This window comes from Hyaena hyaena, unplaced genomic scaffold, assembly GCF_003009895.1.
Source record: "Hyaena hyaena isolate Hyena2069 unplaced genomic scaffold, ASM300989v1 scaffold_1022, whole genome shotgun sequence".
Taxonomy (NCBI): Eukaryota; Metazoa; Chordata; class Mammalia; order Carnivora; family Hyaenidae; genus Hyaena; species Hyaena hyaena.
In genome coordinates this window covers 487,875-504,736 of record NW_024081656.1, presented here as the reverse complement: position 1 = coordinate 504,736, position 16,862 = coordinate 487,875, and the positions used below count along the sequence as shown (strand labels likewise).

Genomic DNA, 16,862 nt, shown 5'->3' with positions numbered 1-16,862 from the left:
CGCTAATCCCAGGCCGCCGTTGACATTTGTTATCCTTTCGGATGGACTTCCTCTGGACCAGGTTTCATCTTCTTGAGCCCGTGGGCATGCTGTCTGCTAGAGAGTTTCATGAGACACCTTGCGTGAGGCCCCTGCTGGCCTGCTGCTCCCACAAGCCCACTGCAATCACAGGGAGCTGTACTGGGGGGTCACCCGTGTGTCCAAAAGCAAGACCGTGAAAAGCCTGTGCCACTCCCCCAAACCCCACCCCCAACTTTCTGAGATCCTGTTTCTAGTGCACACCATCATTTTCCTGTGCAAATGCAAAGGCCACAACTTCACTCCTTCCCTGAATGTCCTAAAATTGTGTTTCTGATTTTACAAGGTCATTTAAAAAAAAATAAGGCACTTATTTTTTTTTATCACTGTAGAAAAATTACCATGTTCACAGGGACAAGGAGAAAACACCAAGTTTACATAAGATGTAGAAGTCCAGGGGTAGGTAGGCTCGGTCAGTAACTTCCTATGCCACGATTCAAATTCTCCTCTCAGCAAAATGGCACTTGGCTTTGTCTGCCAGACTTATTAGCCACATTTGCAAAGGGCAAGGATCTACTTCGGGAGCAGCAGCTAGGATTATGTTAGCATGATGTCCCCCATTGCCTGCTGCTGTCTGCCTTTGATGCTGGGCTGAGAAGGATTCTGAGGCCATCAGGGGCCTCTTGGGCCTACAAAGCAGGTAAGTGTGGCACTTATTTACCACCCTTGGCTGTTGGGTATGACATCCACAGTGACGTACACACGAGGCTCAGCTCAGGAGGGGAAGTCCTGTTGCACAAATGTAGCCTAGGAGCGTCAGCAGGGCTGGCTCGACCTCACTCACAGTGGACTCAGGCACCTGGGGGGTGGGGGAGTGACAGTTCCATTCTGCCGCTTCTCTGGCACTTGTGGAATGGACTCACCACAATCCCAAACTGTAAGTAACAGCTCAGGATATGACGAACTTGTATTGAGATTTCGTAATGCTTGCAAAATCAAGATCCTCTCCGCCTCTTCCAAGAAGCATTCTGAGGACGATGACAGGGATGCGTCTCTCCAGTTATGGGGAAGCAGTGGAGCTGTCAAAGGACCCCGGCCTGAGAGGGGACAGCACCTCCCAAAGTCATCACAGGGTGTACTGCAGGGCCCTAATCCCGACCCCAACACTAGGCAGCAGCATTCTCGCAGAGGCGTGTGGGTGTAAGACACAGCGCTTCAGTATTATTAAAACCCACTGGAAGATGAGGTGAGGGGCTCCAAACCAGCCCTTCACCCCTCCTCCGGCGTCCCTCCCCTCCCGCTCTGTGCTGTAGCCACACTGGCTTCCAGGAGCTCTTCAGGCTCTGGGCCTTCACTTTGGTCAGCCTGATGTCGTGTCTTTACCTGGAATGGACCTTGTCCCTTCTCTTCTCTGCAGTAAACCCTCATCCATCCTTCACATTGCAGCCCAGTGATAACATACAAAGGATGGTACCCCACGAGCCGCAGTCAGATCTGCTAACTCTGTTCTCTGATAGCACCATGTGCCTCTGCTTCCTGGGACTTTGCAGGGCTGTGGTTTCTCAGATATTTGTGTGGCTGCAGCATGAATGTCTGTCTCCTTGCTAGACCACAGGGGTCACTGGACTGCAGATCCACTTATTCTCCTGTCTTATTTTCATGCCTAGAAATCCGCCCCCCACCCCTCTGCCCCAGGTAAGGAGCACTCAGAAGATACACTGGACATGAAATTGACAGCAGACTTTTTAGCGATGAGATGAAGACAGGGGTCAAGAATGAGAATCCCGCTAATACACCCTGTTTTTAATGTAAGAATGCTTTCACTTATAGGAGACATTTAAAGCACTAATAAGAATAAAAACTCCAGTTTCTAATAAGTAAACATGTACACTGCCCATTCTCAGGACTGCCTCAGTGGATTTAACCATCTTAGCTCTCACTCACACCCAGCAGTGGCACACAGCTGCATTTCCAAATGCCTTCCTGAGAGGAACAACTCAAGGCCATGGCCAGAAACTTATAAACATCAGCTGTAGCAGTGGAGAGCGCTTCTCGGAGTTTATTTTCTCCTCGGCCCTCATTAGAATCACAAATGAAATGTTGACAACACATGAAGGAGCCTGCTTGTTGAACACAAATGTTTCCACTCCTATCAACCTCGAAACTCTGATAGTCCTGCTTCCTGATGAAAGCTCAGCGGCTCTGGGGAGCTGACTGCATGCTTTCTCTCATTACTCAGGGATGGGGTAAGGGGCCTCCTACGGGGCGGGTGGCGCTAGCTAGAGGAAAGATGGGTGGACGAACCTTGAAAAAGCAATAACACAAGCACATAGTAGGTGGCCAGAGGTGGGCTTCTTGGATGAAGTGAAAGGAGAAGAACATTACTCCCACACCAGAATGGGGAGCTGCCCTGCCCGTTATAAATGTGGACGGAAGCTGCATGGATGTCAACACAAGACCTTTATTTTGCAAAGGAACATCTTGCCTGAAGGTGCAGTCATGGGAGACCAAGAACCAACTTTCTTTTGTTTGTGGAACTGTATTGAGGATAATGAGATATGTCCAGCACAAATTCACTTAGATTGAACTGATTCTAGCCGGGTAACACATACATACGCATATACTTTATAATACAACAAGATGGTGAACTCCGTCACACAAACGAAATGCTCCTTTGCCTTAACTTGCTCATTTTTGTTCTAAACAGATTAATGTTAAGTGCATGAAGCCCGAGTGCCTAGTTGATACATGCCATATAGACAGAATAATAGAGAAGATAATGGCTAATGTATATTGCTACGTGCAAAGTCTTTTTTCCTCCTCACATTCTTACATAAAAATATTATTTAACCTTCCCTGCAAACCTGCCAGTTGGGTTCCTTTGTACAGATGATGAAATTGAAGATCAGAGAGGTTAAATAACTTCTTTAAGTTCTCAGAGACAGTAAATGTTGGAGGCAGCCTTTGAACCTAAACGGTTTCATTCCATATTCCATGCTTTTAACGGGGACACTGTTCTAAAATGAAATGATGGGGCAGGTGAAGTCTGGAATAAGGAAAATGAATCCTGAACAGTCTGGGATCCATAACTAGTGGGTTACAATGTAAGTCCTGACTGAGTCAATTGTGTTTTCTAGAATATTTCCAAGCTACATGTATCCAACAGTTAACATAGAGCGAATCTTAGAAAAAGGCAAAACACAGATTCATTATTGTATCATAATGTACACACACTAAACTGTAACTTGAAAATATGAAAACACATTGTCATCTATTTCAGAACCTAGACTATCATGTTATCATAAAAGTAGAAAAGCAAATATAAATTCACCAAGAAGAACTGCACAAAATGCTCGTTTTATGTGTAACGTGAGTAAACAATCTAACATGAACATAAATTTGATTCCAATTTATATTCCTGGGGCAGAGACAAAAGCAGCCCATCAAAAGATCTAAGTAAAACAGTGTGTCAGTGCGAGGCTTTGGCCAAGCTTCCTAAGCTGCCATGTTTCTCGGTCTTTTTGTTTCTTTGTTAGGTTTATATCAACCAGCATCTGTCTGTGTTTATTCCACCAGCCGCATGAGCTCACTAATTACCTTTAATCATACTTATCTCAAATGCATCTTTATCTTCACATACGTCCCAAATGCAGGCAAACCAAGTGCTGGAAGGCTGAGGTTTGGAAGACACTGGAATGTGAAGTCTGTACTTCCTCTAACCTTGAAAATGCAGAGTGGATGGACCAAAAACCAAACCAAACCAAACCGAACAAAAACACCATCTAGATGTACATCTGCTACTGACCAAAGGACTTCTGAGACTTGGTTGCTGGAGACCTGGATGGTGTTAGGGTCCAATAAAGTCATGTGCAGTCTTCTCAAGGGTAACAGATTCAAGGTGATGAGATGATCAGCATTGACTCTGATATAATAAGTAAAGATTGCTAAATAGCACCTCACAAACAGGTAAGTTCTTTGAAGGCCAAGGGTCAATGTGCTATGTCTTTTCTAGTTCCCATGGTACCTTAGCTCAGACCTGGGTTCTGTGGACTAGTGGACACTGGAAAGCAGTCTCATACTCTTGGCCGTTGTCGTCCTTAGTTTTAGAGAGGTTGAAGGCACACATTTCATATCCATTACTCCACCAATTTTATCAAATATGTCAAGGCCAGGTAAAGGGAGTTTAAATTCTATGGATAGGCACATAAACTGAATGACCCTAGGTAGCCCTAGGTAGGAATTTTTACTTTATCAAAAGGCAAGACAAAATGAGGAGGTATACATATCCTTCCCATCTTTACACTAGAGAAACCATATAACAGCCTTGATTTTCTACTGAGCGGCTCAAAAGGAAACCGTTCCTATTTTCTGAGTTAGGTAGAGCTTCCAGATAATTAAATTTGTAGCTTACTGTCAGAAAGAGTGGACTGTATAAAAAATTAGTAAGACACTAACTAAATACATAAAAGTATAAGTTCCCTGATTATTTTACTTAACATGGGTACTCATGATCTGCATATTTGCAATAAATATGCTGGACACCTTGAGCAAGTTACTTTTATGTGCCTTCATTTTTTGTTTGTTTGTTTTTAAGTTTATTTAATTTGAGAGAGAGTGAAAGTCCTAGTCGGGGAAGGACAGAGAGAAGGAGACTGACAGTGCAGATATGGGGCCCTAACCTGCAAACCAGGAGATCATGACCAAAGCTGGACACTTAATTGACTGAGCCACCTAGGCGCCCCTACTTTTCTGTGCCTTAGTTTTATTGTCCATTCCTTCAGCGTTCAACATTTATTTAACTAACATACTACATGGTATTATAGAAACTATGGGAAGAAATAAAAGAAACCATCTTAAGCTTACAGGCTAGTAAGTTGTCACATTTAAGTGAGATATTGCAAATAAAGGGTAGAGGCAGAGATTGCTAATGCTCTAGGATGCCTCGTCTTCCAAGGCACACAGTGAGACTACATTTCCCAGCCTCCTGTGCTGTTAGATATAGTCATGTGATTTCATTCTGGCCAATGGAGTGTAATCCCGGTGATAAGCACCATTTCTAAGCAGGGCCCATGCCTGATTCTTTTCTTTTCCCAGCTGATGGATAGGGTATTGGGAACTAAGAGGAAGGCACAGTGACAAGACCAACATGGAAGGAGGCTGCATAACTACATAAAGCCTGGCCCCCTGGTAACCTCAGTATTAGACTGTGCTAAGAACAATAAATGAGTTGGGTTAAGCCACTGAGATCTAGAAGTTTACTCATTATAGTAGCTATGTTACATGAAGGATTTGTATTTAACCAGTACAAATCCTCAGCAACATCTGGCTCATTGTAAGCACTAAATAAATAATATGATAGCCGTTTAAAAATAAATTCCTAGTTCACTTGCTAAATGTTTTATAAAACCAAAGAGAAAAAGAAAAAAGAAATAAGGAAGGAAGGAAATAATACTGAGGTCTTTTATATAGCTCTGTATAAATTTTATACATGGGTGCCATTTGGTCATCTACAACCCTAGGGAAATATTTCCGAATGCCAAATTTCCTCCACAGCCAAATGAGATTTCTGCCTGGATTTACAGTGCCAAGGTCTTGCTCTGAGCTATACTGGGCAGCAGCTGTCACTTGGCCTGGCCGCCTCCCCCGCGCCAGATCACTGCAGCACCTGCTTTGGATGGGGGCCCGCTGATGGGGAGGGGGGAGGCGTCTGCCACAACTTTTACCAAAGCAGACATTAAAACTGGGAGAAATATTCCTTGTGTTAACAAGGTAGGTTTGCCTGTGGCGATCACTTAGCAGAGAAAGACATGTGTCACTTTGGGGGCTCATTCTCATGGTGAGGCAAGGGGAGCTCTAGGGACTCTACACTAGCACACAGAGCTCAGCCGGTCACTAAGAATCAGCCACCTCCAGTATTCCAGTAAACGAGATGCATCCGTACCTTCTACCTAAAGTCAGCTCTTCTCCTTTGTATTTTTAAAATTATAGATATACTACACGTTTGTTGTAGCAAGTTGAATATGCAGAGGTATAAACAGAAAAAGTTAATTTCCCTCTCTTCTTAATTATCCCCACCTTCTGGGCAATTCATATTATTAGTTTGGTGTCTGACCTTCCCCACTTATTCTATTTTCAGACAATCAATGCACATTTTTAGTCCACCTCTGCACTTCTGACTTTTTTTGTGTGACATAAATAGCATTACACAATGTATATTCCTATTCAAATTGCTTTGTTTAACCTAACAATTTATTACGAATACCCTCCCAGGTGAATATATTTAGCTTTAACTTATTTCTAAAATATAGTTGTATATTACCTGGGAGAAAGAGCTGTTACCCATTTGCTGGATTTCAAGACATCGTTAATTCTAAATGTTAATAATTAGGATTTATTTTGTTTTGTTTTGTTTTGTTTTTTTGAGGAAGGTGAATTGTTAAATTGTTAAATTCCTAACAATTTGTATTAGGATGTGTTCTGACTTAAAATGGGCAAAAGCATATAGATATAAAATTATATTTATATTTACATTTACATAAAGCTAGGAAACTCTTGACATCTCAATGCAGCAGTAATGATAATATTATTCCAACGGTGTGTCTGAAGCAAGTTTCTACATAGGAAACTGGGCTCTGGACTGGGTCTTGGTACCAGGGACCCCACCGCTGGAGCCCTCCCCGCTACAGAGCAACCTAGCCTGACCCGGCATTTGGCATCTCTGTTAGTCTTCAGCACGCACAGTTGTCTTGCCACTTCTCAGATCTGGCTCACCAAGGGACAGAGAGAGAAGGCGCTGCAGGCAATCGCATGCCAGTCACATTCCCTCCCTTTGTTCTCTGGGCTGAGGTCACATGGAATAAATCAATCAGACTCAGCATCCAAGTCCTTCAATGTCCAGGAGGCTTCCCCTCCAAGGGTGCCCTGCCCATCTTTTAATCGCCTATTAGAGTCAGCAGGCACAAAAAAAGAACCAAAGAGCCCCTTTGGGTAGTTAGCCTCTGCTCCCAGGAACCCATCAGCTCTGTCGGTTCTCTGTGTGTTCCCAGGCTATTCACATTTTAGGTTAGAGCAGCCAGTCCCGACTCTTTGGGAATAGAAGGAGATGCCACTTTTGATCATTTGCTCCGCCAAGAACTGTGCTGTGCACTTAACATGTATCGATCCTTCTCATGTCATATGAGGTAGCTACTATCTGCCTTCTACCGATGAGGAAGCTCAGGCTCAGAGAGAACCTGTGGTTTTCCAAGGTCACCCAGCCCCAGAGTAGGAGCAGCATGAAAGTGTGCTTCCTCAGCCACACAGCCTGGCTATCCCTGTAGGTGTCACGACTGCCTCCAGTTTCTCTGCAGGCGTCCTGGCCTCCTACGCCCAGCTATGCTGTCAGTGCACTCATCTTGCCGAGGCCTTTGGAGTCCATGAGACTGGGACCTTAGTTGGACCCTGCAAGACACAGCTAAACAGCTCTGCTGTAACCCAAAGAGTCGGTCAAACTCTTTGTCTGTCCTAGACCCCTAATGTCTTTAAATACAGACTCTTTCAAGTCCACTCAAGCATTCTGAAGAGAATGACAAGGTTTCAGACATGAGAACGTCCTAAAGATCATCCTTCCCATTGCTCTCAGGTTGTAGAAGAGGAGACAGGCTGGTGGGTATGTGCAGCTGACTGGGTGACTGTGGTGGCAGAGGAGAGTGGCAGCAGTGGCTAGGGGATGGGTTGCAGCAGGTCTTGCAAGCTATGGCCTGTGTGCTGGCCCAGTCCTCCACCTGTTTTTGTAAATAAAGTTTTATTGGAGCACAGACACATCCATTTTTTCTTTAATAGATTGCCTATGGGGCGCCTGGGTGGCTTAGTCGGTTAAGCGTCTGACTTTCGCTTAGGTCATGATCTCGCGGTTCGTGGGTTCGAGCCCCGCGTCGGGCTGTGTGCTGACTGCCAGCTCAGAGCCTGGAGCCTGTTTCAGAGTCTGTGACTCCCTCTCTCTCTGACCCTCCCCTGCTCACGCTGTCTCTCTCTCTCTCTCTCCTAAAAATAAATAAAAATATTAAAAAAAAAATAGATTGCCTATGGCTGGCTCTGCACTGTATCAGGGTTGAGTAGTTGTGACAGAGACTGTGTGGAGACTGTATGGCCCTCAAAGTCTAAAATGGTTACCATCTTGGGGTGCCTGGATGGCCCAGTCGGTTAAGTGTCGACTTCAGTTCAGGTCATGATCTTTCAGTTTGTGAGTTAGAGCCCCACGTCAGGCTATGTGCTGACAGCTCGGAGCCTGGAGTCTGCTTCAGATTCTGTGTCTCCCTCTCTCTCTGCCGCTTGCCATCTTGCGGCTTTCTCTCTCTCTCTCTCTCTCAAATAAATAAACATTAAAACATTAAAAAAATGTTACCATATGGCCCTTTACAAAAAAGTGTTCACTGATCCCAGGGAAGGACAGAGACACAGGTTCATGCAAATTATTGGTAACTTTCTACTTCTTAGAGTGTTAGGTTCATAGGTGTGCGTTATATTATGATGCGTTAATGACTGAATGCTACACTGGTCATAGATCATCAAGGAATGATTTATATTAAATTCCGTGCACCTGGAAATACATGGGAAGGAGGGAAAAGAGGGAAGACAGAATGATTTAGCCCCTATTAAGATGTAAATGGTTCTCTGTTACCTACACCTGAGTTTCCTCCATGGTATCACTGGTGCTCAAAGAATGTCGGAGAAAAGGACAAAAGAGAGCAGGCTGGGCAAAGTGGATTTTTCAGAGATGGGGAAAGATGGGTATACTGGGTTCTGTGAGACTGGAAGGGGCATGGCTAAAGGAGGCAAGGGATCCCAAAGGGCAGGCTCTTAAGGATGGTCACAATCCAATTTTTCAACCTCATTCACAAGGGTCCCCCTCCCTTGGTCCGACCAGAGTGGCACAAGGGTCCAAGTTCTTTTGTCAGGGTCTTCCTCCTCTCTGTCAAGTTGAGGCTGTGCTTCGAACTCTAGCAGCATAGAAGTCCTGCCAGGCATTCCTATGGGTAACTGTGAACATTTATTAAGGCATTTGGGGCCATGACATGCATTGCTTTCTTTAACTGAATCCTTGGAACAATCTTGTGAAGCCAAAAATATCGCTATCCCCATGTTAGAGATGAGGCTATGAGGACTCCAGATGGTGAGTCACTCACCCAGAGACATCGGGCTGGTGAATGGGGAAGCTGAATTCAAATCCAGACCCATATAATTCCAAATCCCACACTCAACTGCTCTATTACACTCCACGTCATGCTACCTCAATAATGACATGATTTTTACCTTCCTTGTAGCCACCATGGGCATGGGAGCATTTTGGCCTCACTGAGAAGAAGCTTCAGACACTAAAAACCCCAACTCAGCAAATGGCGGGGGGATTTGTACATTCAAAGAATGTTCCAGTCCTCAGTGGGAAAGCTCCCAGCAGCTTCAATTAGGGAACAGCCACAGTTCATGATGTCTGGTGGTCACGGCGAAGCTTTATTGTTTTATATGTGAAAAATGAGGAAAGGGCTGGAACCTCAGCATCAGGGAAATGATGAAAGACTGAGAAGCATTTCCAAAGTCAGGCGAACTGAAAGGTCAATTCGGGGGGAGCAAGCAAAGGAGCAGCTGAGAAGTATTTGTGGCACCAGTGAGAAGAGACTGTGATGTCCACTAAAGGAAGCCATGACTATGAATTTCAGAGCATCAAGACCCTGTCAACACAAGCTAATCCCTACGGATGTTGGCTGAATAAGACCAAACAAGTGCACTGTGGAGACCGTGTCAGCCTCCAGCAGGCCAATTTGTCCTCATATTACACACTCTGCTGGCTCTGTTGCTAGACCCCCAGATCGAGGAGCCACGGTGCACGATGAGCATCCCCCCAACCCGACGGGGGTTGACCCAGCATGGTTAATAAGTCAGCAGAATTCAGAAGCCACCACCGGATTAAGAAGGCAGTTTTATTTCGGTGCCCTGGACTTCAAGCCGATTAAATAATCAAAAAGCCTGAGACATCGAGGTCATGTTTGAATGCTACAGCTGTTCACTGAGGTTTGACAAACATTCTCTCTGGGGCTCGCCGTCTGAATGGGAAAGGCAAGGATGATCTTGGGGAGGCCAACACTTTAAGAAAGAAGAGGGGGCACAATCAAAAGATCCTCTAATGGAAAACAATCCCAGCCAGATGGAGGCGGTGGAAGGATTGCTTCAATAAGTGATCTCTTGGAAGCCACAGCCCTTTTTTGCATTGAAGAAAAAGCACAAGCGGGATTCAGAAATAGTGAATGAGAAGCTGGGCTCTGAGTCTGCCATGCCCTCAGTTTGTTGATCTGCAGATCAATAAAGGTGGGCCACCGGTTCAGCAAGGAAGCCTGTGGAGACTCAGTCATGAAAGGTGAGCCATGATTAATCCCCTCCTGCCTTAAAAAAGTTCTCCATCTTCAAAAGGAATGGGGTCCCCTCCACAAGGTATCTGTGGGAAGCCTACTTTCAAGTTGCCTTTCTTTAAAGACCAAACAGATTTTTTTAAAAAGTCTCTAGTGGGGACTGTATGTTTGTGCCGTGTTGGGTCAGAAGAAGGGCACAGGGACAAATGTACTCAGCCATCATCAGATATGCAGTAGGCTTGCCGTGGCCCATTTCATAGAAAATACATTATCCCCTCAGGCAAGTGGGCGGAGTGGGACCAAAGGAAGAAGGAACAAACTGGCTACAAGCTCAGAAAGACAAGGCTTTTTCATTAATAGATTAGTGGACTCTGTGGAAAACCCATTCTCTGGTTTCAGATTTGATTTTCTGCAACTAATTGATGCCTGAGCCCCACAGTTGCAGTGGATGTATTGACTCTTCTCTCCCAGGAAGACGAGTTGGCTTTGAAAAGAGGCATTTAGGTTATTTGCAAAATTATAGAAAGGAAAAGAAGGATTTTGCTCTTTTATATTTCAGAACAGGGAAGGGGACGGTGATATTCTACATCCTTTGAGCTAAACTAAATGAAGCAGAATTTTTAGAAGACTCTCCAGACATCTTCCCTGTTGCCCTATGCACTGGTCACATCAGTAGAGGATTCAAAGGCCCAATGCATTGGACAGCCACATTGCCTATTTCCCTACTCAAGGCCCAAAACAAACAGACAAACAAACAACCTCTTCTAAGAGCTCTCTTTATAAGTTGACAACATCTTGAGTTTTAAATATTATTGCATGGCCTTGTGAATTCCTCTGCCAGTTTAACAGAATGTCCTTGACAGGTACTTGCCATATTTTGAAATTCAAACCTCAGGAACAAAACAGGAAGTAATGTAGCTACTCTAGAGAATGATCTAGCAGTATCTAAAAATCGTCAACCCATCATCCTCTCTGAACCTTGCAATGAGGTTCCTGTTGATTCTAGAGACCCTCTTTGTAATTTCTGCATGGTGAGATTGTCCCATGCAATGCCTCTCTCTCTGCAGCATCGGCTATAGTAAAGGCAAAACACAGCAGCTCAAATGCCCACCAGTAAGAGAGTGGCTAAAATATTAAATCTGGTGTGGTATCACCACGGAATTGCCTACAGTACTTAAAAGAAATGAATGAACTATCTAGATATTTGCACAGATACATCAGTTTTGAGCTAACAGAGTAAATTGCAGAATGCGATGTGCCAATGGCTATATTTATGTAGAGTCTTAAAAACAGTATATAAAACATTATCGTGTGTGTGTGTGTGTGTGTGTGTGTGTGTGTGTGTAAAAGTTTGACAGGTGGTAAAACACAGTTGATAAGAATCCTGGCAGACTCTGGAACCAGGGTTGGTTGGTTGAAATCATGGGAAATCATGATTCTGCTACTCACTATCTACGTGATCCTGGACAAATGATTTAACTTCTCTGTGCCTCAGTTTCCTCACCTTTATAATGGGGATAATAATGAAACCAGATTTACAAGGTCATGAGGATTAAATTTATAATATTACATATGTAATGCACTTATAATGGTGCCTGGCTTAAAATGTGAGCTACATGACTATTTGCTATTGTTGTTGTTATGAAGTATTGTTTTTTTAAAGGCCTAGAGGGACATATTGGTGATGGTAGGGCTAAGTGGGGGGGCTCATGTTGGAAAACATCACTTGGGTGCTAATGAAAGGGATTTCAGTAATGCTTTGTTTCTTTAAGTTTAAAGAAAAAAGAGATGAAAAATATGGCAATCTATGAATGACTGACAGAACTTTGTTATAGGAATACGGGTATTTATTACATGCTTTTGTGTTAAAAAAAATCCCTTGAATAAAAAGTAGAGATGGCAATCATTCATGGAACTGTACAGCTGCAAACATTAATATACAGGAATACTTTGAACTTACCCTATCCAATATGATTACCACTACCACCATGTGGCTATTGAAATTTAAATTAATTAAAATTAAATGCAAATAAAAATTCAGTTCCTTGGTAGTCACGTTTCAAGAGCTCAGTAGCCACATGCAGCTAATAACTACCATACTAGACAGCAAATACTGTGGTGATCATTTCCATCACCACAGAAAGTTCTATTGGACAGCACTGATCTGGAGCATATCTTTCAGAAATGTGAATATTGGATTGACCTATCATTTTTCTAAACTTCTGTCCTCATATAATCTGCTGCACCCTACAACAGGCGTTGCCTCCCAAGAATTTTTTCACCTTTCTAGTTGACAAGTCTTCTGTCTTCCGATTACTGAGCCACTAAGAAAGTATCTTTCCTGAGGCTTCTGACCATAGCACAGAGTGTGCAACAGCTGACCACACTGGAGAGGAACCCAGTCCAGCCCGACTTTCCTAAGGATAGGGAGTGACAGAATCTCTCGTACAGGTTATAGAGTTAGCAGGCTCCAAGTCACATTACTTGTGATTTCAAAGGGGGGACAAATGCTGACATCACTTATAGATTGGTTCTTATCTCAGTTTCTTGTTGTTCGTTGCAGGTGAACTGCTTCTGCTTTCCAGTGTGATCCTCCTGCTCCGGGTGGTGTGTGGTTGCCCTGTGAGGTGCCGCTGTCACTCATCCTCACATTCTGTAGACTGCAGCCGGCGGGGTCTGGCTGAAATACCTCCCGATTTGCCTCCTCAGACCCTAACGCTGAACTTACAAGATAATCAGATACACCAGCTTCCTGCTTTTGCATTTAGGTCGGTGCCCCACCTCAGGACCCTGAACTTGTGCAACAATTCCCTTTCAAAGCTGGTCCCCGGAGTCTTCCACGGACTTCAGCACTTGCAGCTCTTAAACCTAACCCAGAACTCCCTGCATTCTCTGGAAAGCAGGCTTTTCCATTCCCTCCCACAGCTGCGGGAGCTTGATTTGTCATCAAACAACATCAGCCACCTTCCCATATCCCTGGGTAAGCCTTGGGAGAACCTGACAGTATTTGCAGTTCAACAAAACCAGCTTCAGCAGCTTGATCGAGAGCTCCTAGAATCCATGCCCAGCATGAGGCTTTTATTTCTCAAGGACAACCTCTGGAAATGCAATTGCCACCTGCTCAGTCTTAAACTCTGGCTGGAGAAATTTATCTATAAAGGTCAGTAACGTCTATCTGGAACTTCTCATCTGTGTGTTACCAGCCTAGGATAAACCTCGTCTGTTGTCTGCATTAGAAGGAACATCAAGGAGTGTGTGAGGGGCCAGTGTAAGCTTTTTCACACTGATGTCATTTCATGGTATGGCAAGAGAGGCAGTGAGTCATTAGAGACTGTTTAAATTCAGGATTTAAATGCACCTACAAATACGATACATGGAGATAACTTTCCACTTTTTGATTAACAGCATTACTTATCTGAGTGCTGCAGGCCCTTAAGGAGGGAAATTCAATCACCCCCTCAATAACTGCTCACCTCCAAAGTGGCACCAAATTCTAATTTTCAAGTGTGATCCAGCATGGTACCTCCCCTTGGGAGTTTCCCCCCATGTGTGCATCTACCAATTTGATAGCTACAAATCTTCCCTAAGATTATCCCTTCTTCTTTAGCAAATACCATTGTTATTGAAATCAGATGCAATAGGGACTCTTCTCTAAAGTTGTTTACTATTTCTTTACCAGATGATAAAATTAAAGCAAAAGAATCTAGAATATTAAAGATGAGGGCTATGGTCACCAAACTACAGCCCAAGAGTGAAATCCAGCCCAACTCCTGTTTTTGTAAATATATATTGGAAGACATCCAGGCTAATTTATCATGTCCTTAGCTGTTTTGCACTATAAGGGCAAAGCTAAGTAGTTGCAACAGAGACTACATGGCAAGGCTTAAAATATTAACTATTTGGCTCTTATAGAAAAGTTTTCCAACCTCTTCTAACTCAATGCTAGCCTATGACCAATGGGAAATGGAGGCCCAGTGATGATCAGTGATTTCTCCAAGATGACAGAGTAGAAGCACAGATAAGAATAGAATGGATGACTGCTGGGTCTTGGCCCTACATTCTTTCCTCTATATCATAATGCTTCTTCCCTCTTAATTTTCAAGCATCATTCATTCATTCATTCCTATACTTGAGTGCCACTTATGTGCCAGGCACTTTTCTAGGCAATGAGAAAATATGAACAAGAAAATCTCTACTATCATGGAGGTTACACGGTGATAACAGAAACAAATGTTAAATAAGATGACCAATAAATATCTAAGTTCAGACAGCGCTTGGTGCTAGGGAAACAATGAGGCAGAGTGAGGGGAGAGACAGTGATGGGATAGGGGTTCCACCGTAGACAGGAAGGATGGGAAAGCTACAGACATGAATTAGGGAATCAGTAGAGTCTGGATGGTTGCACTGTCACATAGAAGGAAGGGGACAGAACACAATGAGTTCAGACATACAATACTGAATTAAGAATCACTTTCAAAAATATAATAGCAAATAGCCTATTACTAGCCAAATCATCTTCAAGTTGACCTATGAGAGGGGACGTGTAATGTGGTAAAAATTGTTCTAATAAAAGGCTGCAATTAAAACTTTTCACAGGTAGAAGAGAAGTGGCTTTAGTGACTGTGTTCTGACTAAATTCTAAGCATACACCAAACCATCGCAGAAAAAGAATTTTCATCAAAGAGCATTTCTTGATGAAAGATAGTTGCCAGGTACAGGACACTAGAAGCAGCATGGGATAGGAGAAAGCTCCCCCTACCCTGCCACAAACTCACAAACTTTGACCTTTGGGCAAATTAATATCCCTCCCAACCACTCAACATCACCAGGTGAAAGCTGACAGAGTTAAGCTAGAGAGTTCCAGGAGCCCTTTCTGATTCTCAGATTGCACCATGAACAATATATACTGAATAAGGCAAAATAGATATTGGTCAAGACCTTATTTTTTTAAAGGCTACATAAATAAATACAAACACTAATGGTATTAGTCAGGATAGGCTGGTTGATATGACACCCATGTCAGTGATGAGCACAAGTAAAATCTGTTGCTTACTCTTGTTAGACCCAAGGGGCCTAGAGGTTTGAGCTGGATCCCACTTGGTGGTTCATGGACATAAGCCCCTTCCAGCTTCTGATGGTGCCACTTTACCACGTGGCCCTCTAAGGTCACCATCAAGTGGGAACAGATCACATGGAGATTAAGCAGGAAGTTTTGTGGCCTGAATGTGGCATCCCTTAGTTCTGTGAGCCAGAACTAAGTCCCCAGCCTGACTACAAAGGGTGGGGAAATTTTGCCTTCCTGTGGGCCCAAGAGCCAAAACATGTGCTTTGATGAATACCTACTAAATGTCTCCTTCACAAAAGTATGCACATAGATTTTGTAATTAGTTTTCCTCTGTCTCCATTCAAGAGTAATCAAATCATCTTCGTGTCAATAGCTAACTGTAACATTTATAGCTAGGTAATGTATTAAACACTTGACATACTTCATCCAATTGAACCTCACAGTGATCTTGTGAGATGAATTTCATTATTACCCTTCCCTCCCACTTTCCAGATGAGCAAGCAGAGGCAAAGAATGGCCAAGCAACTTGCTTAGAGTTGCACAGCTAAGTAATAGACTCAAGATTTGAATCCAATTTCTTCCAAGACACTGGTTAAGAGCTAATGGTGGCCAGATAGGGGATAATGAGGGCTTGGCAAGCTGGCACTTCTTGCATTATCAGCTGCTATGGACCTAGAAGGGAGGGGGGACCCTCAAGCTTTCATCAGCAGATTTGCCTTTTGGGGTCATGGCTGAGGAGATGGTAGTGGAAGGCTGGGAGGTAAATCCCAAGGACTCAGCTGCACAGGTGGCCAGGGAGCTCTTGGTGGCTATAGCATCGACTTCCAGGATGTCCCAGCCTCCAGCCCATATATTTCCTCAATACCTTGGGTTCCAAAGCCATGCTTCCCACCCTAATATTGATCAGCAGGAAGCTTTAAACTGGAGAAGGCAGTGTGTGAGTCTGGAGTAATTGGGTGGACCACCCCAGTCTAAGAATGGGTCAGCTGGTATAATTGCTGGTCCCATGGCAGGTAGCCTTTCTTTCCCTGGGGATGTCTCAGTGTTCTTTGGCCAGGTTAAATGTCATTATTTCTTCTCAAATCCCCACACTGCATTTCAGTCTCTCTGGCCTCTGTCTTAAAACAAGTTGCTGGGCAGAGGCATGAAATAGTCCATGAGGCAGAGATCTGTAGTCTCAGCATAGCCTGAGGGCACCTAGGGCTCATCAGGAGCAACCACCTTGTACCTCCTCCTGGCTCTTGCATAAGAACTCAGGAAAGGACAGGGGCGCCTGGGTGGCTTAGTCGGTTAAGCGTCCGACTTTCGCTTAGGTCATGATCTTGCGGTTCGTGGGTTCGAGCCCCGCGTCGGGCTCTGTGCTGACTGCCAGCTCGGAGCCTGGAGCCTGTTTCAGT

At 44.0% G+C, this 16,862-nt stretch overlaps 2 protein-coding genes across 2 annotated transcripts in view; one reads left to right on the top strand and one right to left on the bottom strand.

Annotated features, from left to right (window-relative positions):
* The window catches only part of CACNA2D3 (calcium voltage-gated channel auxiliary subunit alpha2delta 3), a gene marked incomplete at its 5' end in the record, with an annotated part of 605,771 nt that overhangs the window by 117,955 nt on the left and 470,954 nt on the right, over window positions 1–16,862 (bottom strand). The window lies entirely within an intron of this gene.
* LRTM1 (leucine rich repeats and transmembrane domains 1) overlaps window positions 1,056–16,862 on the top strand; it is a 17,928-nt gene continuing 2,121 nt past the window's right edge. Inside the window, exons 1-2 of the mRNA XM_039221818.1 lie at window positions 1,056–1,264; window positions 12,944–13,560. Coding sequence (XP_039077749.1) covers window positions 1,056–1,264; window positions 12,944–13,560 — 826 coding nt within the window. The remainder of the gene's footprint in view (window positions 1,265–12,943; window positions 13,561–16,862) is intronic.